This window comes from Bos indicus, chromosome 25 (assembly GCF_029378745.1).
Source record: "Bos indicus isolate NIAB-ARS_2022 breed Sahiwal x Tharparkar chromosome 25, NIAB-ARS_B.indTharparkar_mat_pri_1.0, whole genome shotgun sequence".
Lineage (NCBI taxonomy): Eukaryota > Metazoa > Chordata > Mammalia > Artiodactyla > Bovidae > Bos > Bos indicus.
This window is the reverse complement of record NC_091784.1, coordinates 41,812,569-41,840,056: the sequence shown is the minus strand read 5'-3', so window position 1 is coordinate 41,840,056 and position 27,488 is coordinate 41,812,569. Positions and strand designations below refer to the sequence as shown.

The 27,488-nt window shown below is 65.9% G+C and overlaps 1 protein-coding gene across 2 annotated transcripts; it reads right to left on the bottom strand.

Moving 5' to 3' along the window:
- Positions 1 to 356: 356 nt before the first annotated feature.
- TTYH3 (tweety family member 3) lies at positions 357 to 25,475 on the bottom strand. 2 transcript variants are annotated; one of them, XM_070780311.1, is made up of 15 exons: positions 25,161 to 25,475; positions 11,437 to 11,606; positions 11,159 to 11,270; positions 10,798 to 11,018; positions 10,406 to 10,501; positions 10,177 to 10,249; positions 9,817 to 9,892; positions 8,761 to 8,816; positions 8,032 to 8,124; positions 7,286 to 7,378; positions 6,602 to 6,738; positions 5,980 to 6,153; positions 5,468 to 5,543; positions 4,716 to 4,816; positions 357 to 3,311 (listed from the first exon to the last, which is right to left on the bottom strand). In XM_070780311.1, exons 1-14 carry the CDS (start codon positions 25,281 to 25,283, stop codon positions 4,748 to 4,750), a joined length of 1,569 nt encoding a protein of 522 aa, XP_070636412.1. In that variant the 5' UTR covers positions 25,284 to 25,475; the 3' UTR covers positions 357 to 3,311; positions 4,716 to 4,747. The 2 variants fall into 2 exon arrangements, with proteins under 2 accessions (XP_070636412.1, XP_070636411.1); XM_070780310.1 differs by lacking the exon at positions 4,716 to 4,816 and having other exon boundaries at positions 25,161 to 25,474.
- Positions 25,476 to 27,488: the final 2,013 nt, after the last annotated feature.

The window sequence follows — 27,488 nt, the reverse complement described above, 5'->3', positions numbered from 1 at the left end:
GTACAAATAGGTCTTTCAAGACTAGAAACCACCGCTCCCTGCGCCAGCAGCTCCGCCCACCCGTGTCACACCCCGCCCATCGGACCTCGCCCCATCAGGCCCGCCTCCCGGCGAGGCCCCGCCCACCAGGCCCTCCTCCCAGGGGGCCCCGCCCCGTCAGGCCCTTCTCCCCGCCCACCAGACGCTCCTCTCCGCGAGGCCCCGCCCCACCCTTCTCCTCACGAGGCCCCGCCCACCAGCCCCCGCTCCCCGCGAGGCCCCGCCCACCAGGGTCCCCCAGGCCCTAGTGGCTCCCGCACGTGGCCGCCTGGCCACAAACCTGGGAGGGTGCCAAAACAACTCAGGAATAAGAGGCCTGTTTTTTAAAATTTGTTTATTTTAAAACATGAAACCCAAGCTGAATAGAAACCACAGAAATTACATTGACGAGTTTTAGTATTTGCCAAGAAAAATAAAACCCCCAGCGAAATAAAAATCAAACCCCAAACCATTTTACAAAAAAAAAAAAAGCTTAAAAAAAAACCACACACACACCCAGAAACACAGCGACAGCACATACAGCCATGGCCCTATGGAAGTTTGGAGAATGCCAAGCGGTTCAGGCCTCGATCCCCGCTCAGAATGCTAAATCGATCTTGGGTGGTGGGGGCGGGGACCGTGGAGGGGGAGTCTTAACAAAATAACTTGGAGAGATATATGTAACAAGTATAAAGTGGTGTGGCACACAACCATTATGGTTTAAAAAAAAAATCCCGCACAAGAGGCCCCGGGCCCCTGCTCGTCCCCCTTTTGGGACCATCACCCACGCACCCGCTCCCCGGCTGGGCAGGGGTCCTGGGACTGGGAGGGATTGGCGCTTGGACTGGGATTGCATAGTGACATGGGGTGGACATGGAGGGGACATCCGATCAGGCCAGGGGACCTGGGGACCGGGAACGTGCGCCTGCCCGCGGAGCCCCATCGGGGAGGGACCGGCCTGGAAGCCCTCCTACCCGCGGAGCCCCCGGGGCCCTCGCCTTCTCATCCACGCGGTCGGGGACCACCGCCCGAGAAGCAGCAGGGCATGCGGCGGGGCGAGGACCGCAGGTGCGGGATGTGGAGGCCCTGGGCCCGGACTGGTTAGAAGGGCCTGAAAACAGAGCAAGAAGAAAACCAAGGGCGGGAGGCCCCCCCCCCCTCACCCGCTCAGGACCGAGGCTTGGTCTTGCTGCCCTTTCGACGTCCGCGTATTCCTTTGTGCACCATTGGTGACTGGGAGGAGCTGGGCGGGGACTCGGGCGGGCGGGCACGCGCACGCGCACTCGCAGAGCTACTCCAGCAGGTCCGCCACCGGCTCTCAAGCTTCTACATTCACATTTCGGTGGCCTCGCGGCCTTTGTGCTTCTGAGCCGCCCCCGGGGCAGCACAGTTGGCGCTCCCTCGGGCCGAGGCAGAGGCAGGGAGGCTCCACCTGGGCAGGGGCGCCCAGAGAAAAACTGGGCAGTTGGGCTGTGGCTCTGGCCTGTGGGGGGCCCAGGACAGGGCACTGGAAGCCCCTCGGTGAGGTTTGGCCATGCGCCAGGGCTCAGATGCGCGGCAGGGGGCACCTCTGTTTGCCCACTCACTGCCCCCTCTCCCGGGCAGCCTCTCCCCTGTGGTTAGAGGGCCAGGGGCCACTGCAGTCTAGCCTGGGCCCACCCGTCCTTTTGGTCCCAGACACCAGCACACAGAAGAGACCTTGGAGAGAGGGGAGGCGGCTTCTCTGCGGGCCGCCTTAGGGAAGGGGCGCTGCCCTGCCGCTCCAGGGGGAGCCCCCCACAATGTCTGTAAACTGCCGGGCCTCGCGGGCGCCGGCGGCCTGTGCCCCTGAGGGGCGGCCCTGTGGCTCTCTGCTGCCTCTGGAGGGACACAGGCCAGAACCGCACCTGGCCTCTCGGTGGCCAGCTGGCTGGGCGGGGCAGGCATCTCCCCGCCTTGACCTGGGGACGGCCCCACCCTCTGCGGTAGGAAAACACAGCACTGTACACGAAGCCAAAAGCACCTTAGGAAGCCTTGCTCCCACTTCACAGGTAGGAGCCCGAGGCCACAGGGGCCTCGGTCCTATAGCCGAAGGGACATTCATTCCTGAGGACATGGTCCCTCGGGGGCAACACCTGCCCAGGGAGGGGTCTCCAGGCCCTCGGGCTGCCTCTTGGTCTTGACCCCCCCAAGCAGCGCCCCGAGAAGAAATGCCTTCTCCACCCCAAAACCCAGCCAGCTCTTTGGGGCTTCATCTCCGGCCTGGACTTGGCCTCACGCTCGTGGACCGTGGGGTGCCCAGGGCGATCTTTCTCTCGGAGGCTGGAGTGAGGTTAGTGGTTAGTCCAAAGAGGGGCGGCGGGGGCCAAGGGCACCGTCACAGCCGGCTCGGGGGCAGCTCCCAGGCCGGCCTGTCCTGGATGCAAAGGGAACCGGGAAGGGGTGGCAGCCGGCCTGCAGCCCCAACCGCCCTAGAGATGACAGATGTGGTTAGTGCAAAGAGCGAACTGGGCGGAGCTGCCGAGTTTCCGGGGGTGAGGGTGGGGGTGGGTGGCAGGGGGTTTGGCACCAGGAGGGCGGCCGGTACTAGGTCAGCAGCCTGGGCTCGGCAGGCACCTGTCTCCTGCCACCACGGACGGCCAGATGCCACAGGCGGGGGCTGCTGCGGGGAGAGAGCGGTGCAGGGAGGGAAGCAGAGAAGGGGGTACCCCCTGGGAGGCTTCTGGCAACTGAGGCGGAGGAGCCTGGGGTGGGGCGAGAGAAGGAAGGACAGACGCTGCAGGTGTGCAAGGGCGCCGCGGGGGACTCTGCACACGGGAGACAAGCAGGCGGGCGCACACGCCATCGCTCGAGACGCCCGGCACCGAGGGGGGCACCGTGCCCGGCAGCCTGTGGAAGGAGAGGGGGCAGACGCGGCCCAGCTGTGTGGGGGGGTGGGCGCCAGCAGGGCGGAGGCGCGTGGGGGCCCAGGCAGTGCGAGCAGCACCCCCAGGTGTCCAGGCTTGTGACGGAGGAGAGGATGCGGGCCCAGAGCCCCCGCGTTGCCCCAGGAGGCAGGCCAGGTGTCTGTCTCCGCACCCCTACAGGAAGGGAGGGCAGGGTCGAGTGGCGGCAGAAGCCCCCACGGCGGGCCCGGCGTACGCGGGGAGGGTCCGGCAGGTGGCCATGGGTGCAAGCAGGGAGGCTGGCACGGGAAGGAGCGGGGCGATTGGCACGTGGGGCGGGTGGCGGCCGGGCGTCTAGTGCCCACTGCTGCTGGACTCGGGGCGAGGCTGGCTCGTGGCGAGGTACTTGGCTCTCATGCTGGAAGTGTACTGGAGGGAGAGAAGGGGAGGCCGCCGGTCAGCGAGCGCTGGGTGCGGCTGGGCAGGGCCTTATGGGCTGGCGCAGAGGCAGAGCGGACAGCCCCAGGGGATGCGGCTCTGGGGAGCCCGCTGGTCCAGGCACGGTAGGCGTCCGGAGCCCCGTTCCCCAGGCCCAGGAGGAGGACCGGCCCCTCTCCCAGCGAGGGGAGCCCATCAGCTCCCGACCCCCATCTCGGGCATGGAGCTGGAGCGTGGGGGTGCCCCCTGCACCCCACACGCCCAGGACCTGAAGGCCCCATAGCGCAGCTGGGCGGCTGGGAGGAGCATGTCGGCAAAGGCGGGGCCAGGTTGTGTCCAAGGGAGGGTGGGACAGTCCCCAAGGACCCAGATCGCCAGGGTCAGAGTCACTGGAGAGGCGGACCTGCAGCCGCTCTGCCCTGGCCCCCAGGGAAGGAGCCGGAAAGCCACAAAGGCCCCTGGGGCCCGGGTGACACTGCCACCCACTCAGGTGGGAGCCAGACTGTGGGGCCTGGCAGGCCACAGGCACGGACGGAGGCCGCTGGGGGTGGGGACAGCCCACCCATCTTGGCCCTCATGTCCAACCTGAAGTGTGAAGGGCTCTCTTGCTATACACACATATGCACACGTGTGCTCAGAATGAACACATGTGGAAGAGATGTGTGCTCAGAGCAGGCGGTGTACAAAGGGCCACATGCCCATCGTGGGGACAGAAGCCAAGGTGTGTGCCTAGGCTGCCAGCGGGAGGGAGCCGGCCCTGTGGGCACGCACCCCGCAAGCCCCAGGTGCCCACCGTGCGGGCATCAGGATGGACTCTGCCCCCTGGGCTCGGGGAGCCCTTCCAGGACTCCTGGTGGGTGGCCACGGAGGCGAGCTGGAGGGGGAAGGAGCAGCGGGCACTGGGAGCCGTGTCATCATTCCAGGGACATGCAGCGGGGGTTGGGGGGCAGCTCAGAGCATGGGAGGAGCCGTGGCGGGCGCCAGCACTGGGCGAGGGTGGCTGTGGCCGTCGGCATGCGTGCTTGTGCACGCGCACGGTGACGCCTCGAGGGCCGGGTCTGCTGCCCCACCTGGGGCTCCAGCGCTCGGCCTCCCAAGCCCAGGCACCCAGCACTGGCGAGCACATGCTCCCAGGCCCGGGGAGACGGTCTCCTCCTCACGGAGGACGGCATGGGCGGCGGCCACCTGCAGCCGGACCAGGCGTGAAGAGGGGCTCTGCAGGAGGCTCGCTGCCCCTGGAGTGAGGGTGACAGCCCAGGGCCAGGGTCACTGAGACCCATGTACCTGCGCTGGCCCTGGGGCCTGCCGGAGCGGGTGGCAGTGAGCAGTGGGCATGAGGTGCAGAGGTGTGGGCGGGCAGGCGGCGCAGGGCGGGGGGCCCAGCTTGGTCAGTACCTGTCACTCTGAGGACACGGCCACCACAGCCTTCAGGCACTGTTCAGGGGCTTAAACTGCCAGCCCGTGTGGCCGCCAGAGTCCAGGGCGGCCAGATAGCGCTAGGAGAGTGCGGGGCAGGAGGAGTGCAGGAGAGAGAGAGAGAGAGGGCAGCCTCAACGCCAGGCGAGGACCAGCCCGGGGCGGGCCGCCGGGAGCCCGCGCAGCCCGGGGCCAGGGCAGGCCCGAGGTCAGTGCCGTGACGCGGGGCCCAGTGGGGCCACTGCACCAGGGGGCGTGTGTGTCTGAAGCCAGATGGCCGTTAGGTTCTCAAGCCTGTTCCTGGAGGCCTGCCACCTCCAGGAAACGCTCCAGGACCCCTGGCCTCGTAAGGGGCTTTCTTTGGCACCAAACCATCCTAACCCCTTTTTCACATCTCATTCCCAAGACCAGAAGCGAAGCTAGAAGAACCCAAGACCAGGCCCATCTGGAAGAACCTGGGGGGAGACCTGGGTCGAGTTCAGGAAGCTGAGAAAGCAGAACAGGGCTCAGGTAGGCGGAGGTGCCCTGGCCTCCTGGAAGAGCTCGCACGCACAGGCCACTGGCCCGCCTGAGGGCCCCGGCTGGGGCTCCCCCTGCAGCCCCGCACCGAAGGCTCCGGGCAGCCAACGGGGCCCATGCCGCCCGGGAAGCCACCGCGGGCATGAAGCGGCGGGGCGGAGCCCCCACCCTGGCCTCGGACCCCCCACTCCAGCTTCTGCCCCGGGACTTACTGAAGGCGGCGGGGACTCGCGCCCAATGAGGGGGGTGTTCTCACAGCGAGGGTTCTGGAAATTGGCATTCTGGCTCCTGAGGTGAGGAGAGGGCCCTGGGTCAGTGCGCTCACCTGGGAACCAGGCAGACCCCATCCCACAGATGGCCCGCTAGTGAGCGCCTGGGGTCCTGAGCCTAACACACAGAGAGGGGCTGCGAGCACACGCACGGCCGCCTCTGCCCGCCCCAGCCCGGCCGGAGCCTCGCCCACCCGCCCCAGCCCACCACGTGTCCAGGCCTGGGGCCCTTGGCCACAGGATCCCACGTGCTGACCACAGACTCTCCGTCTAACAGTGGTCCCTGTGGCCTCAACCCAAGGATGTGGCAGCAGCAAGCACTCAGCCCGGGAGCCCTGCCCCGTGTGCAGGACCGTCTCTGCCCTGGCTCCGCCCCTCGCCCAGGCACCCCAGGGCAGCGGCCCCACCCTGAGCTGCCTACCCAGTGCCCGCCGCGCTGCGCGCGCCCGACTCACATGTACTCGGTGACCGGGGCGTTGCTGACGGTGTGGGCCGCGGCTGGGATGCTGGCCTCGCTGCCGTAGCTGCTCCCGCAGCTGTACAGGCTGGGCATGTGGACACGATAGAGACTGTCGTGCGCCTGCCGCGGCCCTGGGGCGGCCTCCTCCTCCCCGTCCTCGTCGGGGCCTCTGCAGGGAGGGACACCGGCGCAGGATCAGGCCTGATGCTGAAGCGGGGCCACAGGCCAGAGGCCCCCTCTGGGGCAGACGTGCCTACTTGCAGTCCTGGGTCCGCGGGGCTGAAGGCTCCCGGGACACGGGGGTGCTGGCTGCCTACTAAAAGGCGGGGCCGGGGCTGTCCGGGGGGCACAGGGGCCGGTGCCCGTGGACAGCCCCAGCCTGCAGGACGGGGCTCAGGCAGGGACCCTGCCCCCGCCGGCTGCTCACTCACCCGTCTCCCAGGCTGGGGGCCCTTCTAGGCCGGGCGTGAAGAGGGAGTGCCCACCTCAGACCCATCGGCCTAGTGGTGGCTGCATAGCCCCGGGAGCATCAAGGGGCGGGGACTGCACCTTGGGGAGTCGCGGAGGCGCGGCCCCTGGCGCCGTGCGGCCCCCCAGGCGGGCCCAGGAGTACTCACCTCTTTTGCTGCCAGGTGTGCGGGACGCTGCAGACGACGGAGCTGAACATGAGGGCCGTGACAAAGGAGAAGAGGGCCAGGTAGATGAGGCCCTCGACGCCGTCGTAGCAGAAGCCAGTGAGGGCCTGCACGTAGTCCTGGGGCCGGGCGGGGGAGAGAGAGCGGGAGACGCACAGGGTGAGATGGAGCGCGTGGGCCTGAACCATGCCAGACCCAAGGCAGGCAGAGGCCCCGTGACCCGCCCCGCCCCCGCTGCCCCCTCCAGCCCCTCCCCCAGCCGCTCCCCCTCCTCCGCCCCTCCCCCAGCCGCTCCCCCTCCTCCCACCCCTCCCCCAGCCGCTCCCCCTCCTCCCACCCCTCCCCAACCGCTCCCCCTCCTCCCCCAGCTGCCCCCTCCTCCCGCCCCTCCCCCAGCCGCTCCCCCTCCTCCCCAGCTGCCCCCCTCCTCCTGTCCCTCCCCTAGCCACCCCCTCCTCATGCCCCTCCCCCAGCCACTCCCTCTCCTCCCCTAGCTGCTCCCCCTTCTCCCGCCCCTCCCCTAGCTGCTCCCCCTCCTCCCCAGCTGCTCCCCTCCTCCCACCCCTCCCCCAGCTGCCCCCCTCCTCCTGCCCCTCCCCTAGCTGCTCCCTCTCCTCTCCCAGCTGCTCCCCACACGGCCCAAAGACAGCTCTGGGAGGCTCTCACCAGGTGCAGGCTGCGGCAGTCCACCAGGGCAGTGAGATGCTGCAGATTCACCTCTGTGCCGTTCAGCACCTCCTGAACACGAAGCAGGGGGTCCTGGGGGGTGGGCACCACGAGAGGTCAGCACAGCACTCAGGAAAGGGTGGCGAGCCAGCCAAGGCGTCCCTCCACCCCTCACCTGCCAGCAAGAACCCCTCCTTGACTGCCCCCCAGCCTTGGCACAGGCCCTGAGGACCCTGTGCTTTGAGAAAAGCTTTGAGGGCTTTGAGAAAAGGTGACCCCCCAAATCTGTGCCCTGGCCTTGGGGGGAGGCTGAAGGCGTGAGGACAGGGGGGAGCGTGGGGCCCACAGCGCCTGTGCACACGCCACCGCTGCGGGCCTGCACTGTAACGGGAGCAACAGCAAACACGCATGCGTCTCCCGACACGGACCTTAAGACTGTTTTAAGGAACAGTTTAAGACAATGAAAATTTTCACAGTATCTTAAAGGACAAAACATTATCCAGAATACTCTGAGCAATATGACCCTGGTGCTATAGTGTGTGTGTGTGTGTGTGTGTGTGTGTGTGTGTGAGCATCACTAAACCTACCCAAGTCCTTGGGGGCATGAAGGGAAGGATGGAAGGAGGGGAGGACCAGATCCCCGGCAGGGTCCCCCAGGAAGCACCTGAGCAGTGACTGCACCTGCCTTCCTCTCAAGGTGACGGGAGGGAGCTCGCCGGCTCCAGAGCTGGCCCCCAGCCCCTCACCTTGGTGGCAGGATGCTCCCACGAGACAGTCTTCAGGAGCTCAGCCACCACGTCCTGCATCTCCACCAGCGCCTTGTGGCTGCCCGACAGCTTCTGCTCCACAGAGAGGCTGCTGAGTCCCGTGCGGGTGGGGCGGCCCGTCTTCCTCCCCGAGGTTCCCAACCCCCCACGGGGCAGGCTGGCTCCAGTGCCAGCAGCTCCCGCAGCCCAGGGCCGTCCAGCCCATGGGGCCCCGAGCTCCTGAGGTGGGACGGCTGTGCCCAGCAGTCTGCTCTGTGGGACACCTTTCCTCAGCCCCCAGGATGAGCACACAGAGACAATACAGACCAAGGAAAGTACAGCATCTTTAAAGTAGATACGCAGTCCAGAGGACCCAGAGGGCCACACGGGGACGTGGGGTGACGGGCAGTGGGCTATGTGGTTTCCCTTCAAATCCACATCGGCCCAGACAGTGACTCCACATGGTGGGCACAGGACCCCTCTGCCATGGGACACTCCCAGGCTCCTGCTTTGCCCGGGAGGCATCCGGCTCTGTCGTAAAGGGCAGCCCAGGAGATGCAAGGTGCCCAGAGACTTGGAGGCATTAAGCAGGCCACCCTGAAAGGCTTGTCCCCACCAGAGTGGGGACCCCAGGGGCCCTGACGAGGTGGGGGGCCTCGCGGTCGGTGGGCGTCTGGGAGTGGGGGCCAGGGCACCAGATGCTCTGCAGAGGCAGGGCTGAGCTCTCACCTGCTGGAAGGGGTTGGCGGCGTGAGGTGAGCAGGCCAGGTAGTACTGCAAGATGTCTGCGGAGAGAGGTGAAGGCGGCCCAGTGACTCCGGCTGTCTGCATGCGCTGTGTGTGTCTACATGCCCATCTGTGTACACGTGTGTGTGTGTCCACGTCTGCGTGTATGCTGAATGTACGTGTGCTTGCTTGTCTCTTTCCGTGCATGCGTGTATCCGTACGCATGTGCCTGTGTGTGCATGTCCGAGTGTAGGTATACCTATACTCAGATGCTCCTGTCTGTACACACAGATGTCTACGTGTGCACAACTGTATACGTGTGTTGCACGTACTTGTGCACGTGTCCGTGTCTGTGTGAGCGTGCAGCTGTGAGAGGGAAGTGGTCTCCAGGGAGCCTGGGGCCAGGGCCCAGACCCTTCTGCCCTGAGCCGTATTCCTGCAACGGGCACAGTTCCCTTGGAGGGCTGCCTCATCCCTCCCCTCCCTGGGAGCAGCAGACAGGCCATGGTGGGAGGTGGGGGGCAAGGAGTCAGAGGTCAGCTGGGCAGGCATCTGCTCACAGACCAGTTGGGCAGAACAGTTCTTAGGCCAGAATGTCACCCCAAAGAGGGTGCAGGGGGCCTGCCTGCTCATCCCCATTAAAACAGGTGTCCATCGTGTCCAACACTCAAAGACGGGGATTCACGCACAATTCTGATTTTGCAAACCTAGGGGTGCTGAGCCCAGCCAGAGCTGAAGAAAATCTGTACCCCAACCACTTAACCCTGGCCCCGCCCCACCCTGTGCCCTCTGGCCCCTCTGGGGGGCTTTCTGGGGTCCAGCGCTGGGTGGGCACTGGGAGCAAGGCCTGGCACAGCCCAGGGCAGCCTCTCCATGCCGCATCTGTACTTGGCCCTGAGGTCTGGGCTCCTATGGAGCTTATGTTGGAAAACAGAAGCGAGCACGCACTTGGCGCGAGCCGCCTGTCCAGGGAGCCGGCACGTGGCCTGACCAGACGGCCTGTGGCTCGCGGGCAGGAGCGGGCACTTGCGAGTGGTTGGGACTCGACCGCAGACTCACCCCCGCTCAGCACGGAGTGCTCCTCCACCATCCGGGTCACGTAGGTGTCGGGGTCCACACAGAAGTCACTGGAGCCCTGGGGTGGGGGCAGGCAAAGAGGATGGGATACCAAGCTGGGCCCCTGAGCCCTCAGCTCTCAGGGATGGAGCCTGGCCCCCCAGCATCTGCGTGTGGCTCAGGAAGGTGGTGCGGCTCTTTGGGGCTGGGGGTGGGGACTGACTCGCTGTGTGCGTGTGACCGATCCCCTGCCTCTCAGGATCCCGGTGTCCCGCGGAAGAGAGCAGGGAGGTGAATGTGGCATCCCCACCCCATCCCCATGCTCCGCCAGCAGACAGGCACCCCCGCCCCTCCGTCACCTACCACAGACACAGCCAGCTCCAGGCCCAGGGCACCCCAGCTGATGATCAAGGCCAGTACCCCCAGCAGGCAGACCCTTGGGGCAGAGAGAGTCGGTTGGCACTCTCCAGGCTGGGGTGAGGGCTGCGCCCAACACCAGGCTGGACCCGAAGACGAGGGAGGGCGGGTCAGGGCTGACCTGGGGGATGGGTGCCACAGCTGCCTCAGCCCCCGCCTCAGGGCCCTGACTCACCCTACCAGGATCCCCTTGGAGCTGCGGATGAGGCCGACCAGCACCAGCAGGCAGATGGCCACGTCAAGCAGCAGCAGGCCCAGGTAGCCCAGCCACCTGCAGGGACACAGCACGCCTGGGCTGGGCACGGGGCCAGTCCCAGGGTAGGAGCAGGGGGTGCTGGGCAGAGCTGGGCAACAGCCTGGGGCCCAGAGGAGCGTCCACGGGCAGTTCTGGGTATGGAGATTGGCCTCTGACCTTGTAACAGACGTCCCCATGGGGGACTCCTGCCCTTGACCACCAGTGGCCCAAGCCCCTCCCCCAACAGGACCTCAGGCATTGGGAGCTGGAAGCCGACCGGCCCAGAGAGAGGATCGGACACCAGCGGGGGCAGGCAGGAGAGGGGGACGCACCTATACCAGTCGTAGAGATCCACCTGCTCAGCCAGCGCCTCCAGCGACACGGCTGGGTTCCTCCAGAAAGGGATGGCCGCCGTGTAGCCCAACAGTGTCTGCAGCAGGCCCTGCAGCCGCTGGACCGCCCGCAGGGGCTCTGGCCGCGTGGCCAGCTGCCGCTCCAGGCTCTGCAGGCTGGGCTCTGCCGTGCGGTTCAGGGCGGCTGCGGTGTCCCACACCTGCTCCAGGTTGGAGGAGACAATGAGCCGGGGCTCCCGCACTCTCCGGCACACGCCCACGTCTTGGTCTCACACACATGCACATCCACGGGTGTAGGAGCAGGAAGAGGCCACCCCCACCGACCCATGCGGCCACTCACGCGGTCCTGGACCCCTGCCACCGTACGGTTGGCGTGGCGGAGCGAGTAGGTGGCCCGATGGATGCCGTCACTGGTCTCCCCGTTGCCATAGAACCCCACGGCGATACCGGCGCTGGGACAGGATGGGGCCGCGTGAGGTCGCGGGCCTGGGGTCTCCCCACGGGACTCGGCCTGCCCGGCCCCTTCCAGCCTGGCCCCGCCCATGCCACGCCCCGACAGCCCCGCCCCTTCCAGTCGGACCACGCCCCCGATGGCCCCGCCGCGCCCCGCGCGCTCACCTGCAGACCAGCGTGGCGATGATGACGCACCAGGCGGTGCAGCAGCAGTCTGCGTCCAGGTGCTCCTCGCTCTTGCGCCGCCGGCAGCACAGCCAGAAGGAGTAGAAGAGCAGGAAGATGAGGTCCAGGGCGAGGCAGGCCAGCGCAGCGGCCCCCAGCAGCAGCAGCGCCTGAGAGTGGTGGGGAAGCAGTGTTGGAGCAGGGGGTCCCAGGCTGACTCTGCACCCAACCCCAGGAGCGGCCAATCCCACCGGTGTCCCTGGCCCAGGGGCCACAGGTCCCCAGCACCTGAGTGATGTGCCTGTGCTCATCCTGACCTGGGACCCCAGACTCAACGTCTTTGTTCCTAGACATCTGGGCACGGTCGAAGCCCCACTTGCAGGGGTCAGGTGGGCAAGACCATGGGATCACCTCTCCTAACCCCTCCCAGGCCTTCTCTGGACACCCCTTGGCTGCCCTTGCTGCAGAGACAACCAGCCATCAGGGGGACCTGGAAACACCTTTCTCATCTCTTAATTCTCAGCGGTGTGGCAGAAAGCCTGGGCAGCCATTGTGGGGTGGAATGCCCCAGGCCCACCCACCCCTGCAAGGCCTCCTTGAGACCAGAAGCTCAGCCACTGAGGCACTAGGACTGCTGGATCACAGCCCTGGTGCGCAGGGACTGTCTCCCGGGAGATGGTTGCCAGGCAACAGATGGAGGATGGCACTCCCTACCCTCCCAGGAGCCAGCTGGCCCCAAAGGCCTCCTGCCCGGCCCAGCACCCCGGCTGACCCTCACACCCCAGGGCAGGGCTCTCCCCTGCACCCTCGGCCGTGGTCCCTGAGGGCTGCTGTGCTGTTTGGGGGCCTCTGTCCTCCCTATGAAGTACAGAATGGGCACCTTCTTGGGAGAGGCCAGGGCACCAGTGAGGCTGCAGCATAGGTGGGTGGGCCTGACAGGACCTGACCACCTGCTCACTGGCTGGGCGGCGCAGGAAGCAGCCTGTGTGCTGGCTCCAGAGGGGCCGCCACTCATCACGGTCCCGGGGGCTCACGTTAGAGGGACTCTGAGGCCAGGCGGGTAAGTTGTGTTCAAGATCACACGGGGACACCAGCCAGGCCACAGCAGGGAGCCTCTGGTGGCCATCAGGGGCCTGCCAGAGAGACAGGTGCCAGTCACGGGGGTGAGTGCTCATCTTAAGGTGCCTAGCATCGGCTGCAACCCCCACCCCGCCCAACGCTGCCCACAGCAAACTAAAGGGTGCTTGGAAAAGCAGTCTTGTGGGTGGGCTCTGCCCGCGCATGCACAAGCTGGGCACCAGGCACAGGGGCCGCGGATCCTGCAGGCCCCCTCCTCACCGGTCAGATGGGTCACTGCCTCCATCCTGCCTGCAGGCTCCTCCCCTAAATCCTCAACCAGAACCCGCCGGCAGTGAGCTCCCGACCCCACGCCCTGCCTGCCTCAGCTCCCAGGATTCTGCAGGCCCCGATGACCAGCCCCAACTCAGCCCTGCGTTGGCAGCAGCCACCACCCCCCCCTCCCCCAGCAGGAGGATACCCTCTGGTCCCCAGCAGTCCTCTGGCCAGCTTTCTGCTCCACCGACCTCGTACCTCCTCCTCTCCTGCCTGACCCCACCCCACCCCCAATAAGCACATCTACACACGTCCTCTCGAGGAAATCCTTCCGGGGGTGAGGAAGCCAGGGATCAGGGGTGCAGGGCAAGGGGCGCCCAAGCTGGGGCCCTGAGACCACCCAGCCTGGCAGCGAGCGAAGCCAGTGTCTACAGGGTCATCAGGACTCATCAAAGAGCTCGCAGGCCTCGACCACAGCTCAGGCGGAGCCAGTACCACCCACTCCTGTCTGTCCTGTGATAAGCGTGACTGGCCAAGCAAGACCCCAGCACCTGGGACGAGCCTGGGGTGGGGCTAGGGTGAGGGGGCACCGCTCCTGTGGGAAACGTGGTAGGTGCCAGGGCCTGGCGGGCCACCAGCAGACACAGCCTCTGTCTGCGGGGCTGCCACGCTGGTGGAGGAAGCAGGCGCCGAGGCCTGCAGGGTGTGAGCCGGGGACTATGGAAAACCCAGGAAGCAGGCCCAGCGGGAGCAGCAGCGCAGGTCAGCGTGGACGCAGCCCAGTCCAGCGGGCCAGGGAAGCACGCTCCGGGCAGAGGCCGCCACAGCTGACCGCCCAGAGGGCACTGTGCCAGGCCGGGCGCTCAGGAAGCCTCCGGGATCTCCTAGGCTTTGATTTGTCTTTTTTATTGTTGTTACTGGTTTTCTTTTTTTTCCTTTTTTTGGTTTTCCTTTTTAAACCACGAACCGTACTACCTTTATAATTACAACACAAACCCAGAAACGTGTTAGTAGCTCTTTTCAGCCAGGCGTGGGAGGCGCCTGGCCCGCACCCAGCTCCGCCGCGTGAGTCCCAGCGCGCCTCCCTCCCGCAGGCCCGCTTCCCCTCCTGGGGACCGACATGCCCGCGCCCTCCCTGGCTGCCACGTGATCGCGGGAGCTGCAGTGCCCCAGGAGCAGAGGTCAAGGGGAGGGACGCCCTGGGAGTCGCCACCAGGAGGCCGAGGACCGCCTGCTGCTGGACAGGGTGGAGTGGGGGGCGGGGGAGCTCCTGCCCAGGCCAGTGAGCGGCTGGGCCCGAGGGGCCCCGAGTATTGGGGTCAGACGCTGCTCCGCCTGGTACCAGGAGCTGACCTAGTCAGTGCCCCTATGCCTCAGTTACCCTGTGAGTAACACAGAGGCAGGGCAGCACCGAGGAGGGCGTGAGCTCACAGGTGTAAAGGCTGAGAGCAGCGCCTCCATCGGGGAGCCCCCCGGGGTGCCGCTCCCACGCCAACGCCGCCCGGGAGGCTGGGTCCCCACTGCCAGAGAGGAGTCCAGGCCGCTCACGGACAAGATGAGTGTGTGCCTGCTCACGCCCACACACGCACGTTTATGCCCGTCCATGGCCACACAGGTGCACACGCTCCCTCGTGCCCACACACGCACACTCACACCCACACGCATGCACGTGAAGGCGTTGTCCTGAGCCCCAGCAGCGGCGGGCGCAGCAGCCTGCACTGGAAGCTCTGTGAGCGTGGACGGGCCTGGATGCTTGTCACAGGCACAGCTGCCTGCCGTGGGCCCTGCAAGCCACAGCCCTGGGGGAACAGCCGCTTCCCGCCCCCGCCCAGCCCCACCTCACAGAGCGGAGCCCACCTCCAGCGCCAGGAAGGCCTGGTCTGGGCCGTGAGAGTGAGCGCCTGTCCTGGGGCTCAGAGAGGGACAGCTGGGGAGGAGGGTGACTTCCAGAGGCTTCCCTGGGGACAGCAGAGACCCCGGGGGCCAAAGTCTCCCCCTCAGCCCAACACAAGGAAGCCAACCCCTGCCCTCCTGTCCGTCTGCCCAGCTCCAGAAGGCCCTTCCTGGGTGAGGGCGCTCCACCACTTCTGCGCTGGGCCCGTCTGCCCACAGCCCCCTCCTCCCCCGCCCCCGATGGGTGCTGGAAAGGCCTCGCTAAGCTCATCAACCTGGCTGGGGCGTTGCTCCCTCTGGGCCTGAGGCCTGGCCTCCAGTGAACACTCAGAAACACGAGGCCCCTGCCCCCCACCCGAAGCTCGGACAAGACAGTTTCCCCTTGGATGGGGCTCGCCTTAAACCATGACCCCCCCCGCCAGGCTGCTGGTGGGGCCCCCTGTGCGGCCCCAGCAGGTAGGCTGCGGGGGCCGAGGCCAGGACAGCCCCCCTCAGTCCCCTCAAGGAGGTGACAGCATCCTCCAGTTGACACGGGGTGGGGCCGGCCCTCGGGGCTCAGGGTCCCAGGCCCCTGACTCAAACAAGCCGGGCCCACGTGGGTGCAAGGGCCAGGGCAGGGCGGGGGCGCCCGGCCCCGGACAGCAGCCTCCTCCAGCCCAGGGTCCCAGCTTGCCCTCTGCCCTCATCCTGAGGCCAGATTCCCAGAGAACAGCCTTCCGCTGGCACTCCCGCGGGTGCCCCTCCCCTCCAAACCGCTCGGGGTCCCGGCTGAATGGGAAATGTTTGGTCAGCATCTGGTCTCTGACCAAATGGAATTTTCCATCTGTGATGGAAGTGACGTCAGCACGCGGCCAGGCACTAGGGATCCTGTCCTGACCGCGGGCCACAGGGCTGGTGTCAGCGCCTGGAGCGTCGCAGGCTCGCTGCGAGGCCTCGGCTGGACACACATGCTCCCACTCCTCCAGGCCCTGCAGCTGCCGTTTCTCAGCCCTGGACCACCTGGCCCCTCCCAAGGCCCTGCAGCCCCTACCATAGGGCGTGTCCACCAAGGAGGCCTGGGCCTGGCCCTGTGTCCACATGTCCCACGGGCTGGGGGCCCCCAAGCCCCCACGCGCTCTGGAGACGCCCGACGAACCGGTGCTTGGGGTCTGAACTCACTCCGTCCAGGGCGGGCCCAGGCCCATGTCTGAGGCCTACTGGGCGAACCAATGAGGCCTCCACCTCCAACAAGTCCTCCCAGCGCAGCAAGGGGAGCAGGGCCAGGGGCCGCAGGGAGCGGTGGGCTGTGTGTGCAGGTGGGTGGTCCCAGCAGGGTGCAGGGAGCCCCAGCTCAGCCTCAGGCCGGCTGGCTGCAAGGGGGGGGACCCCGGCCAGGCCTGTGAGGGGAGGGCCACGCAGTGCCACCAGATGTTAATAACAGAAGCCCCTGGCATGGCGCTCAGCTCCACTGCAGACGGAGAGCACGAGGCTGCGGGCCTGTCCCGTCCACTGCCTGCCACTGGCCTGCTCCTTCGGCACAGCCTGGACACAGGCTCACAGCGTCGGCCCAGCTGCACTGAGGTGCCCCAAGCCAGCAGGCTGGGAGGGCCGGCGCGCCACCCTGGGGCAGCCCTTCTGTGTGCCACCACACAAGGCAGGTCCAGCTGGGCGTCCTGGTAGCACATGGCCTGGAGGCCTGCGAGGGGGCGTGCCCCACGCGGTGAGCTCGGCGGAACCGCGGACAAACTGCCGGCGAAACACCCGGTCCTCCCACCACACAGCCACTGTGCCACCCGGCAGCTGACCCTGAGAGCTGGCCGGCCCGCTCAGCCCTCTGCAAGCCACCACGGCCCGCAGCCAGGCTGGGAGACCCTCCCAGGCATTCTGATGGGAAGTGGGGGCCTGCAGCGCCCCGCCTGCAGGCCCTGAGGCTGCATCCCTGTCACCCTGCCATCCCAGCTCCTGCCCCTTGGCCGGCCTCCTAGGGGAGACAGTGAGCACCCCGGGGCGGGCACGGCAAGCGAGACTTGCAGCCAGCAGTCCCGGGGAGACCGGGTGGGCTCTGGACGTCCTCCAGGTCACGTGGCTAGTGGGCGGGATAGGATCTCAGCCTGGGAGTATGACTGCAGCCTGAGGCCTCACTGCTGCTGGGTCAGGGTCTCTCCCTGGGCTGGAGCCCCCGAGAAGGCCACAGCCACCCGGCCTGCCCCCCACCACGCGGGCCCTGCCCCCCCTCATGCCAACACTCTCTGGGAGGTAACATGACCAGATGGTAAAGGGCAAGGCTCCCAAGAGGAGGCAAGTCCAAATTCCACCAGGGGCCTGTGAGCTCACGTGTCCACGCGCTGGCCACACCTGCCTCCCTGGGGCAGGGAGGCCGGACTCAGCACACACTGGGCCCTCGGCCCAGAGCTGGTCCCCAGAAACTAGCACACAAGTGTCCAGCACCGGGCCTTGGCCCTGGGGGCATGGGACCCCCAGACACAGCTTCTGCTGGGCTGGGCAGGCATCTGCCCGGATCTCCGCAGTGCAGAAGGGCTGAGGCTGTGGGAGCCAGACAGAGCAGGGGAGGGGCACAGAGGCTTCAGGGGGCGTCCCCTCAACCACCATCGTGGGGGTGGCGGGTGCCAGCAGGGCATGGTGAGGCGTGAGCACTCCCAGGAAGGGACAGTGAGTGAGGGCCAACCAAGGTCCAAGCTGCAAACCCGCACCCAGGAGGGCCCCTGGCAGCTGTGACCAGGCAGGGGATCAGGCTGAGCCTGATCCCCAACAGCGGAGCGAGGGCTCTGTGGGACGAGGTCGGGGCATGCGGGCGGAGTGGGGGGAGCCAAGGGACTCTCCAGCGCCTCCGGGGTCATCCTCCCTGGCCCTGGGACTGCCAAAGGCCCTTCTCCAGAGCAAGAGGCCAAGTAAGGGCGTCCAGGAGGCTGGCCGGACCCCACACCCAGGCGCCATCTGGGAACCCATAGAAGTCCTGGCTGGAGCCCTGGCCTGGGGAGGAAGGGGAGGGGGTCTCCTGCTGGGAAGGCCCCAGGCCACCTGGCACTGCCCACTCCCCCAGGGTCTGGGCCTGAGTGCCCTGGCAGCCCAGCTGTACCCATGGCCTTGTGGGTCCCCAGACCACCTGGGACAGAGGTGGCCCATCTTCTAGCCCAGGGGCCTGGGGCCAGTAGGACCCCCAGGGCCCCTCGCACTGACATAACGGAGGCAGGCCCGGAGCCAGCCCAGGCCTCCTGGGGAAAGTTCTGGAAAAGGCCCCCCTCACCTCCTGGGCCAGGCTGGGTGGGAGCTGAGCTGCCTGTGCGGCAACCCCACCCCCAGCACACTCACTGTGGCTCCCACACGCTGGCCAGAAATTAAAAACAGATTTTCCACCAAACCAGGCTTGGGTTTCACAAATTCCAGGATGGTGAGCTCGTGGCCCTGCCGGGAGCGCGGGAGGGGCCCAGATTTCGGCCGAGCCCCCCGACCCGGTCTGAGGTCCAGGCTGCCAGCGGCACCTCCCCTCCTCACTCACTGCACGGCCCGCGCCTGGGGACCGGCAGTGAAGAGGTCCGGCGGCGTGGGGCTTGGGCTGAAGCCGCGGAGAGACGCCCAGCCCAGGACCCCTCCTGCGCCCCCCAGGCCTGGGGCCACGTGCAGGGAGGCCGAGACCCCGCCCTCGCCCCGCCCACTCGCGGAGGCGACACCGAAGAACCTGGCGGCGCTGCTGCCCTCGGAGCCGCGAGTGCGTCTATTTCCGTCCCGGCGCCCTAACGCGTCTCCCGACCCAGAGACTCCGCGCTCTCCGCCAGCCGGCCTGCGGGCGCCGGCCTCAGACGCGGTCAGGAGCTGCCAGACGGGCGGGCGCACCAGCGGGGCCAGACCGGAGCCCTCGCGGCCCTGGGCGCCCCGCCCCACCCCGGGCCCGCGTCAGCCCCTAGGGGTGCCCGCGGTGGTCAAGACCCAGGTCAGGGTGAGCGCAGCCAGAGCAGGGGAGCCTGAGGGTGGCACCGCGGCTGGCACTCAGAGGCAGACAGAAGGGGTCACGCGGGCTTTGGGCAGCCTGGCCTCACCCTGCGCTCTCAGCCCACACGGGACATACCCAGCCACAAGGGGGGCCCTGCGGAAAAAACCAAGCCCCGTGAGGCATCTGCCCTCCGGAGCCCACCAGCCCCAGTGAGGGGACCCAGGAAGGGCTGGGGCACATGGGTGGGCATGCAGAGCCCAGGCCTGGAGTAGGGAGGGTGCGATGGGGCGGGGGTGGGGGGTCATAAGGGCCCCACCCGGCCCATCCGCTCCCTCAGGCCTGGCCCAGGGGGTCACTCCACCCTCCCCTTGCCCTGTTCCCTGAGGCACACCTCACATCGGGCACCTGCCCAGCTCTGGGCAAGGACTAGAGCGGCCTCATGGGCAGCCGGCACCAGACGTAGGCCGGGTCCTGCCTCGGACTCTGGGCTGGAGGCCTGGGGGCCCGCTGCAGCCTTCGCAGCTGTGTCCACAGCACGAGGGACACGCGCTGCCTCGGCAGACGTCCACTGCCTGGGCCCTCAGGAGTCCTGCTGGGCAGGCCGCAGACGCAGTTCTGGGGGGCGTGTGCCATCCCCGTCTGCAGCAGGGACCCCGGGGCAGGCCAGGGCCCTCGGTTCGGGGGTGTCCTCCAGCAGTGAGGGGCTCCCCGCGCTGGGCACCGGTGCCTGGGGTGCGTCATCTGAGCCTCGCGTGCGGAGCAGGAGCCCTACTGCACCCCCCAGCACCCAGGGAAGCCCCTGAGGGCCATGGGTGCGTCCCCGCGCAGCACAGGGCTGGGGCGGGCTCCCTGCAAACCCGGGAGACGGCATGAGCGCAGCTGGGCTCTTCCAGGGTCCTGCTGTTCCCACCCCGCCCTTGGTCACATGCCCCCAATCCCTCGGGGGCCACATGGGGTGCTTTCCACATCTGTCACCCAGTCCCTGGATGCAGATTCGGTTCCTCTTCCCCAGCCAAGGGCTCGGCAGAGCTCCTGTGGCCAGTGGGGGTCTGGTCCCATCCGCTCCTGAGTCCTCCTGAACTGGAGTTAGTGGAGGGAGCCAGGGAGCCACCCAAAGAGCCTGGGACCCACACACAGGGCTGTGTCTGCAGGCAGGGGAGTGCCGGGCTGGAGCCGGAGGCTGCCTGTGGATTCCTGCTTCTGATGCTGGCTGGCCAGAGGCCTCAGTTTCGCTTCTGCAGGGGTAATGGGGTCCACCCCCAGGGAGGCCGTGTGGCTTCCCAGAAACATGCTTACGACACAGCCCGAGCCTCTCAGGGTCACGGACACCTGGCCAGAGTCTGATCCAGCGCCCCTGGTCAGAGTCAAGACAGCTGCCCGCCCTCCCTCCACGTCCCCGAGGCCAAGCAGCACAGTGCTGGGGACAGAACCAGGAGCCCCGAAAAGCCCCAAGATGGGGCCCAGCAGTGCAGACCCTAACCCTGACCCGCACAACACCAGGCCCCTCAGCAGGCGCAGATCTGGGCAGAGGCAGCCGCCCCTCCCAGCACCGTGACCCTGGCCAAGAGGCACACAGCCAGAGTCGGTTTCACCTGGCAGGGGCTTCCCGACCCCACCCCCCATGCATGGGCCCTGCACCCCCAAAGCCCGGCGCACAGATGCTGTCCACACAGGGGGTACTCAGCTTCCACACCCCCCTTGGCGCTATTCCTTTGGGGATGTTTCCAGCACTTGCAGCCTCAGAATCCTGACCTGAGAGGTCATGGCATGCTGGGCAAGCTAAGAACCCAGGACCAAGGATGCGGTCCCCAGGCTCGATGTTTAAAAGCAGGTGACAACTTCTAGTCTCAGGCGGCACCCTCCCCGGGTTTAAGGCAGGGACAGACTCCAGCTGTAGGGACTTCTCCCTGTCTCCATGCTCTTTCCTACTCTCCAAATATTCCACGAAGGTGTCTTGGTTTCATAAACTAGAAGAGAGGCGAGAGACGCAGGTTGTAACCAAAGCAAATTTCCTTCTGAATGTGGGGACGATGCAGAGAGGGCCAGCCTCGCCCGCGGGCACATGCAGACCCAGCCTGAGTCAGGAATGAAACCAAGGTGCTGTAGTCTATTTGAGGAGACCACCAGCCCCAGTGGGGCCCCCAAGTGGCCCTCCAGGCTGGGCTCACCCCCCACCCCCCACTACCCTGGGCACAGAGAACTCCCAGCTCAGGGGCAGCACTTTCAGACCCAAGGGACTCCCTGGGCCGAGGCCCAGGCTTCTCTCTGCTTCCAGGCCTTTGCGTGTGCCTAGAACACTCCTCCCCAAGGTCTCAGCCACCTCAGGCTTATCTTCAGGGTCTCAACAGGAACATCCAGGCACTCAGGGCTTTAATAGATAAACGGGCCCCACACACTGGGCTGGCCTGGAAGGTGAGCTGGTGTGCCCACTGCATACCACACTCCAGGTGAGTCCTCACCCTCTGGGTATTCCAGGAGAGGGAGCTCCTCCTACAGGAAGCCTTCCCTGACTGCCGGGCTTCTGCGGGCCTAGTCGACCTGATCACAGCCCCACCACACCAGGCTGCAGGCTTCTCTAGCTCACAGGTTCGAGCCTCTCCTGAACTAGCAGAGGCAGTGAGCGAGAATGAGAGGGACAGAGGGCAGAGAGTGGGTTTGAACTCTACCTCAGGACACAGCGGGTGTGAGAGGCTTGGGAGAGAGGGGTTGGGAAGGGCTGGTATAAGTTAAGGGGGCAGTTCCCCCCAACTGGAACCAGAAAGAAAGAAGAAAGTGAAGTCGCTCAGTCGTGTCCGACTCTGCAACCCCATGGACTGTAGCCTCCCAGGCTCCTCCATCCATGGGATTCTCTAGGCAAGAGTACTGGAGTAGGTTGCCATTTCCTTCTCCAGGGGATCTTCCCAACCCAGGGACTGCAGAGTCTCCCACATTGTAGGCAGACACTTTACCATCTGAGCCACCAAGGAGAGCCCAGAGAGATGGTTAAAGCCACCCAAGTGGGTCCACCTTCACACAGGTGGGAAGCTACAGAGCTGGGGCCCAGGCCTGGCGCCCCCAGCCAGGCACCCCCACTCTAGTCTGCAGAGAAGGCAGGCTCTGAGACCAGCCCTACCCCCGCCCCCGCCTGCAGCCCTGGCCTTCACTGTGGACTCCAGATCGGCCTCAGGCCACTCCAGGTCACGGGCTGTGCAACCACCAGGAGGCCTCCTCCCTCCTCCGGGTGGAGTCCTCCCCCTGCATCCCACCAGCAGCTGCCCCCGGGGTTTGGGGAGTCCTGGCACCCTGGCAATAGCCCAGCCCCTGGGGAGTCAGACCAGCAGCCAGGCAGGCGGAGGCTGTGGGGTGGAGCAGCACAGAGCAGACCCCAGAGTCCCTTCCGCCCACTCCCAGCGCCTGCCAGCCCACCCGTCCCAACAGTCCCCAGAGAACCCACCTTCCTGCAGTCTGTCCACTCAGCAAACATCATGAGCCCCTAGGAGGCAGATGGACGGGCCACAGAGTCCCTCCTCTCCGGATGGAGGCCTTGGGAACATGGGAGCCCAAGACCCTCAGTCCCCAAAGTAACTGCAAGATTTTAGGGTGCAAAATCCGATCTGATTCTGGCTCCTCGAGGGGCAGGAACAAGAGGCCTGAGGCAGGATTCTGGTCTACCGCCCACTTACCACTCACAAGAGCTGACTCATCAGAAAAGACCCTGATGCTGGGAAAGGCTGAGGGCAGGGGGAGAAGGGGCAGAGGATGAGATGGTTGGATGGCATCACTGACTCACTGGACATGAGTGTGAGCAAACTCCGGGAGATGGGGAAGGACGGGGAAGCCTGGCATGCTGCAGTCCATGGGGTCACAAAGAGTCGGACACGGCTGAGCGACTGGACAACAACCCACTCGGTGTGTGATTCTGGGCCAATCTCCTCTTTAAGCCTCAGTTTGCTAATCTGCACAATGGAAACAGTTATGCTCACCTTCCAGGCTTGTATGAGAAAAGGCTAATGAGAGCCCCAGTGAGCACCCCCACACAGGGTTTGGCCCTGGGGTTTCCAGTGGGTTTCACCGGGCTCCTGGCAGTGGAAACAGCAGAGCACAAAGGCTGGTCTCCCCAGGCCACACCACCCCCGCTCCTGCCTCAGGCCCCACCCTCCCCCTGGATGGCCTCAGAAGCAGAGGCCCCTCTCTGCACAGCAAGAAGAGGACACCAGGCCCCTGTAGCCCAGGTGGGCGCCAGGCACAGACGGGCCCCCAGGCTAAGTGGGGCACCCCAAGTCAGGAGGACAAGGGGTTCCCCGTCTGCCAGCGGGACAAGGGCAGCTGTCCCCGCACAGCTACGAGTGCTCCACCAGGGGAGGCAGGGGGAGGCCCCAGGCGCGGCCCTCGCCAGACCATTGCCCACCTGCCCAGGAGGGGAGCTCCGTGGGCAGCACAGCCGGCACAGAGTGGGAGCGTGGGGCCCTCACATCCCTCCCAACCCTGCAAAGGAGGCGCCCCTGCCCAGATCTCAGGATGGCATGGGAGGGCAGGGGCAGGCCGCACGCCCAGGCCCAGCTCGCTCCACAGCCCCGAGCCGGCGGTGGAGGTGGCGGGGGATGGAGACAGGCTGGTTTCCACACCGTGAATTATTCAGTGGTTAATTCTGCTCCTCGCAGAGGAGGCGGGAGAGAGAGTGAGTCAGAGCCCTCCCACAGCAGGGCAGGAACAGCGCTCTCGGAGGAGGCCGGGGCACCAGCCGTGGTCCTCTCAGGGGCAAAGGGCCCTGCAGGAGGCCAGGCTCAGTGGGGGTCGGGGGGCCCGGCCACCACATGAACGCCTCCACTGGCCAGAGGCATCGGCCTCTTGCTCACTTCCCACTGCAGGTCCAGGCAACTCAGGGGGCACCCCTAGGAGGGATGGCGGCCAGGTCAGCCGGGGTTGACAGCGTGTGCAGGTGGCAGCCCACGGGCCAGCGGGAAGGCTGTGTGGCTCACAGACACCCCAGTGCCCCTGGAGCTTCAGGACTGACGACCGGCAGAGAACTTCCTAAAGTAGGTGGCAGCAGAGCCTCGGGGACAGGTGTGGCAAAGTCACCCCAGGGGAAGCTCTGGGGGTGTGCAGGAGCAGTCACCCCACCCTGGTCAGCCCCACCGGGCTGGCCTTCTACAACACGGGCGTCCAGTTTTGTAAGAATCCTGCTGCCTTGGACATGCCTAGGCCAATCCCTCGCCCCCTTTCTAATCTGCTTAGAAACAGATCAGCAGGGCTGGGGAGCCAAGCACCGGGTAAGCGCTGTGTGTGGGGCGGCAGGCTCCCTGCAGAGCTGGGGTGCTTCCGGTTCTCCTCCTCTGGGCAAGGGAGGCTGTGAAGACAGAGCTCTGAACAGGGGTGACTCGAGCCTCGGATGCTGGACGCCTGGGCCGTCTTGCGAGCAAAGCCGCTCCCCCTACTCACCCTAGGGCTCTGCATTCATCACCAAAGAGGAACTCAGACATGCTCTGGGTGACCAGGCACCCCAGTCACTGGGCCTGTGGAATCCGGATCCCCAGGCAGGAAGGAAGTGTCCACAGCCTGGTGCCCTGGCCCGCACTCAATGGCACTGGCATAGTGGTGGGGGTGGCAGTGGGGCTTGGCACGACCCCAGACCTAGGGCTCCACTGGTAGAGCCTGGTTCCTCAGGGAGAGGGCTGCAAAGGGTCTGTGCCCACCCCCACCCCACAAGCTCTGCCCAGACTCAGCCCCTTTCCAGCCTCCCAGCCTGAGGCCCATCTTTTGTCCCTGTGGCCAGGCCTCCCTCCGTCCCTCCCTCAGGGCTACAGGCAGTTGGATCTCCGGGCAGGCACTGTGTGTACACTCCATAGCTTGGTCCAGGCAGGGGGTCATTACCAGCCAGGGAGGACTGGCATCCACGCAGACCACTCACCCACTGAAATCTTGGCAGTGAGTGGCATTTCCCAGCTGGGGCTGAGGGGGCCAGGACTCCCCTCCTGGCTGCACCACTGCTCTCAAGCATGGACGTGGTTTCAGAGCCCTGGGTCCTCTGGGTCAGGGGCTCTGCGGGCAACACCCACCGACTGCCCCTGCTCAGGGGCCTGGGCAGACACACTGACAGCAGGCAGAGGGGTCTCCATGGAGGGGAGGGAGGCGGCTCCTCCTACCCCAGCAAGGAAGGAGGGTCTTAGCGACTCCAGAGGAGAAGGCTAGAATCGGGAGGAGGGCTGTGGACCCTCCATGCGGGCTGGGGGGGGGTCCCTTTAGATTCTACAGCAGGGGAACCCCGTGACCAGGAGGAGACTCTCCAGAAGAACCGGGTGCTGTGCCCCACAAGGAGGTGTGGGCCATAATCCTGGATGCGGGGTCGGGGGGAGCCTTTAGACCCTAAAGGAGGAGGGGACCATGACACTCGGGGGGAAGAGGGCCCAAGGTTCGCGGAGGAGGAGGGGGCCGTGACCGCCGGTAGGTGACAGGAAGACTTTAGACCTTGCAGAAAGCGAGGGCCGTGACCCTGGGAAGGGGGATCGTGACCCGCGGGGAGGGGGGCCGGGATCCTCGGAATGGAGGGGCGGTGACCCGGGACCGGACCCGCGACCCAGGGAGCCCGCGTCACCTGCTGGTAGTCGCTGTCCTCGGGCCGGAACTGGCTGCTGGTGGCCTCCCAGTGCAGGTCGAAGTGGGGCAGCCGGTGCAGAAGGCTCACCCACCAGGGCGCCGCGTAGCTGACCCCGGCCATGGCGGGCCGGCCGCGGGGGCGCGCGGCCGTCGCGGGGCTCCCTGGCTGGCCTGGGGAACGGCGATCAGGGGCCCGCCGACCCCGGCCTGGCCGCCCGCATCGCCCGCGCGCTCCTGGGCCCGGCCCGGCCCGGCTCGGCCCGGCTCGGCCCGGCTCGGCTGCGCTCGGCTCCGCTCGGCCGCCCGCGCCCGCCGCCTCTTTGTTCGCCGCCGCGGCCGCCGCCGCCGCCGCCTCCGCGCGCCCCCGCCCACCGCCCGCCCGGGCCCGCCCCCGCACCGCCATTGGCCCGTCGCCCGCCGGCCACGCCTCCCGCTAGCCCCGCTGCGCGCCCCGCCCCCGGGCTGCCATTGGCGGTCTGGGCAAGGCCCCGCCCACTAGGGCCTCCCTTCCGACCGGCCGCAGGGCCCCGGACGGGGAAGGCGGTCTGTTCACGCCATCCCGCGCCGCGGGTCCTCCGTCTGTTGCACGTGGAGCGGCGCCTCTCCCGGGCGCGCGCCCGTTGGTGGGACCAGTGCACGTTCACACGCCGGCTGCAACGCCAGGCAGGGGGCCCAGGGGCCTGTCTTCGTGGTTTGGTGACCTGCAGCCGAGTGATCTTGGGCAAGTCACTTAACCTCTTTGTCCATCAGTGTCTGTAAATAGGGAATACGATAACTGTAAAAGGCTCAGAGCATCAGAGTGCGATCCAGTGGGAGTAAGTGGCCGCGTGAGGGGAGCGGCTAAATTCAGTCCCTACTGGGCCTGCCTTTGGGGACAGTTGGGTCTTTTGTCAAGACCTAGAAGAAAGACCGTGCCCTATCCTGGTATTCTTGAGCCTGGAGATTCAGGCAGCTGCCAGAAAGGGCTGAGCATGGACTTTGAAGCCACACACACGGCCACACTTCCCAGAGGACGTCGTCATGTCTGTTACTGAGACAGGGACCTCCTAACAGACAGGCTGGAAGCGCGGCAGTGCCAGGCCCTGCACACCCCTCTCTGTGTACCCCGGGGGCAACAGGTGCTTCCTCTTGGCTCTGGCTTGTCACCACCTTGGGGCACCACTTCTGGACCTGCTGTGTTCTGAGAAACAGGTTTCCACACCCAGGACTCTGCTGTCTGTTATGCTTGGGCTCAGCCGACTCTGCAGCTGGGCTGGGTTGTTGCAGGCAAGGACAGTTCTGGGCGGTGGCTTCCCAAGGGGCCTGTCTGTCTGTTCACCTGACCGCCCTGACTTGCCCGCTTTCCTGTGATAAGTCTGGGGAGCCCCAGTGGGACTGCTGCAACGCTATGGCTTCTGCTCTCCGGTAATTCACGGACGCCACCCAACTGGGGAATAACAGCTGGTCAGAAAGAAGGTCACATTCTCCATTATCAAAGAGTCTGATTCTAGTTCCTGTTATAAGCAGCGGGTCACATGTTCACATAACCCTGGCTCCACTGTGATTCCCAAGCCCCCAGACCATCCTAGCAGGCCTACCAGGGTCCCCATGTGGAGGCATAGGTCCCTGAGTTCCTTTCTTTTTTTAAACATATATTTATTTGGTTGCACTGGGTTTTAGTTGCATGCGGACTCTTAGGTGGAGCACGTGGGATCTAGTTCTCTGACCAGGAGTGGAACCCAGGCCCCTTCATTGGGAGCATGGAGTCTTAGCCACTGGACCATGAGGAAGTACCCTCTCACACACACACTGAGTTCTTTTCTACCTTCTAAGAAACATCACAAAATTATGCATTTTTCTCTGGTAGTGTCAGAAAACCAGACCCAAACGTTGTATAAATGATAACTTGGGTGTGTGGGGTTGAATCCTGTCCCCACAAAAGATACATCTAAATCCCAACTCTCGGTGGCTGTGACTGAAATCTTATCTGGAAGTGGGGTCATTGCAAATGTGATCGAGGTAAGATGAAGTTGGATGAGATTATGGAGGGCCCTCCTCCAATGACAGTGTCCTTATTAGAGGGAAACTGAACACACTTCAGAGACACAGTGATGCGGAGAGAATGAAGACGGAGGCAGAGACGGGGTGATGCGTTCACAAGCCAAGGGACCCCAAGGGCTGCTGGTGCCACCGGAAGCTGGGAGAGAGGGTGAGGCAGATCCTCTCTCACAGCCTCTGAAGGAACCACGCCTGGTGACACGTGAGCTCAGACTTCAGCCTCCAGAACTGAGAGACAAGACCTTTCTGTGGATTAAGCTGCCCGACGTGTGGTCTTGTTACAGCAGCC

Bases quoted from the DNA above. Each gene is read 5' to 3' on its own strand.
- TTYH3 (XM_070780310.1), bottom strand. From the start codon at position 25,283: ATGGCCGGGGTCAGCTACGCGGCGCCCTGGTGGGTGAGCCTTCTGCAC. The intron at 10,502-10,797 runs GTGCGTCCCCCT...GTGTCCCTGCAG, and splicing joins GATCTCTACGACTGGTATAG to GTGGCTGGGCTACCTGGGCC. The intron at 8,125-8,760 runs GTGAGAGCTCAG...TCTGTGGAGCAG, and splicing joins CCGCCAACCCCTTCCAGCAG to AAGCTGTCGGGCAGCCACAA.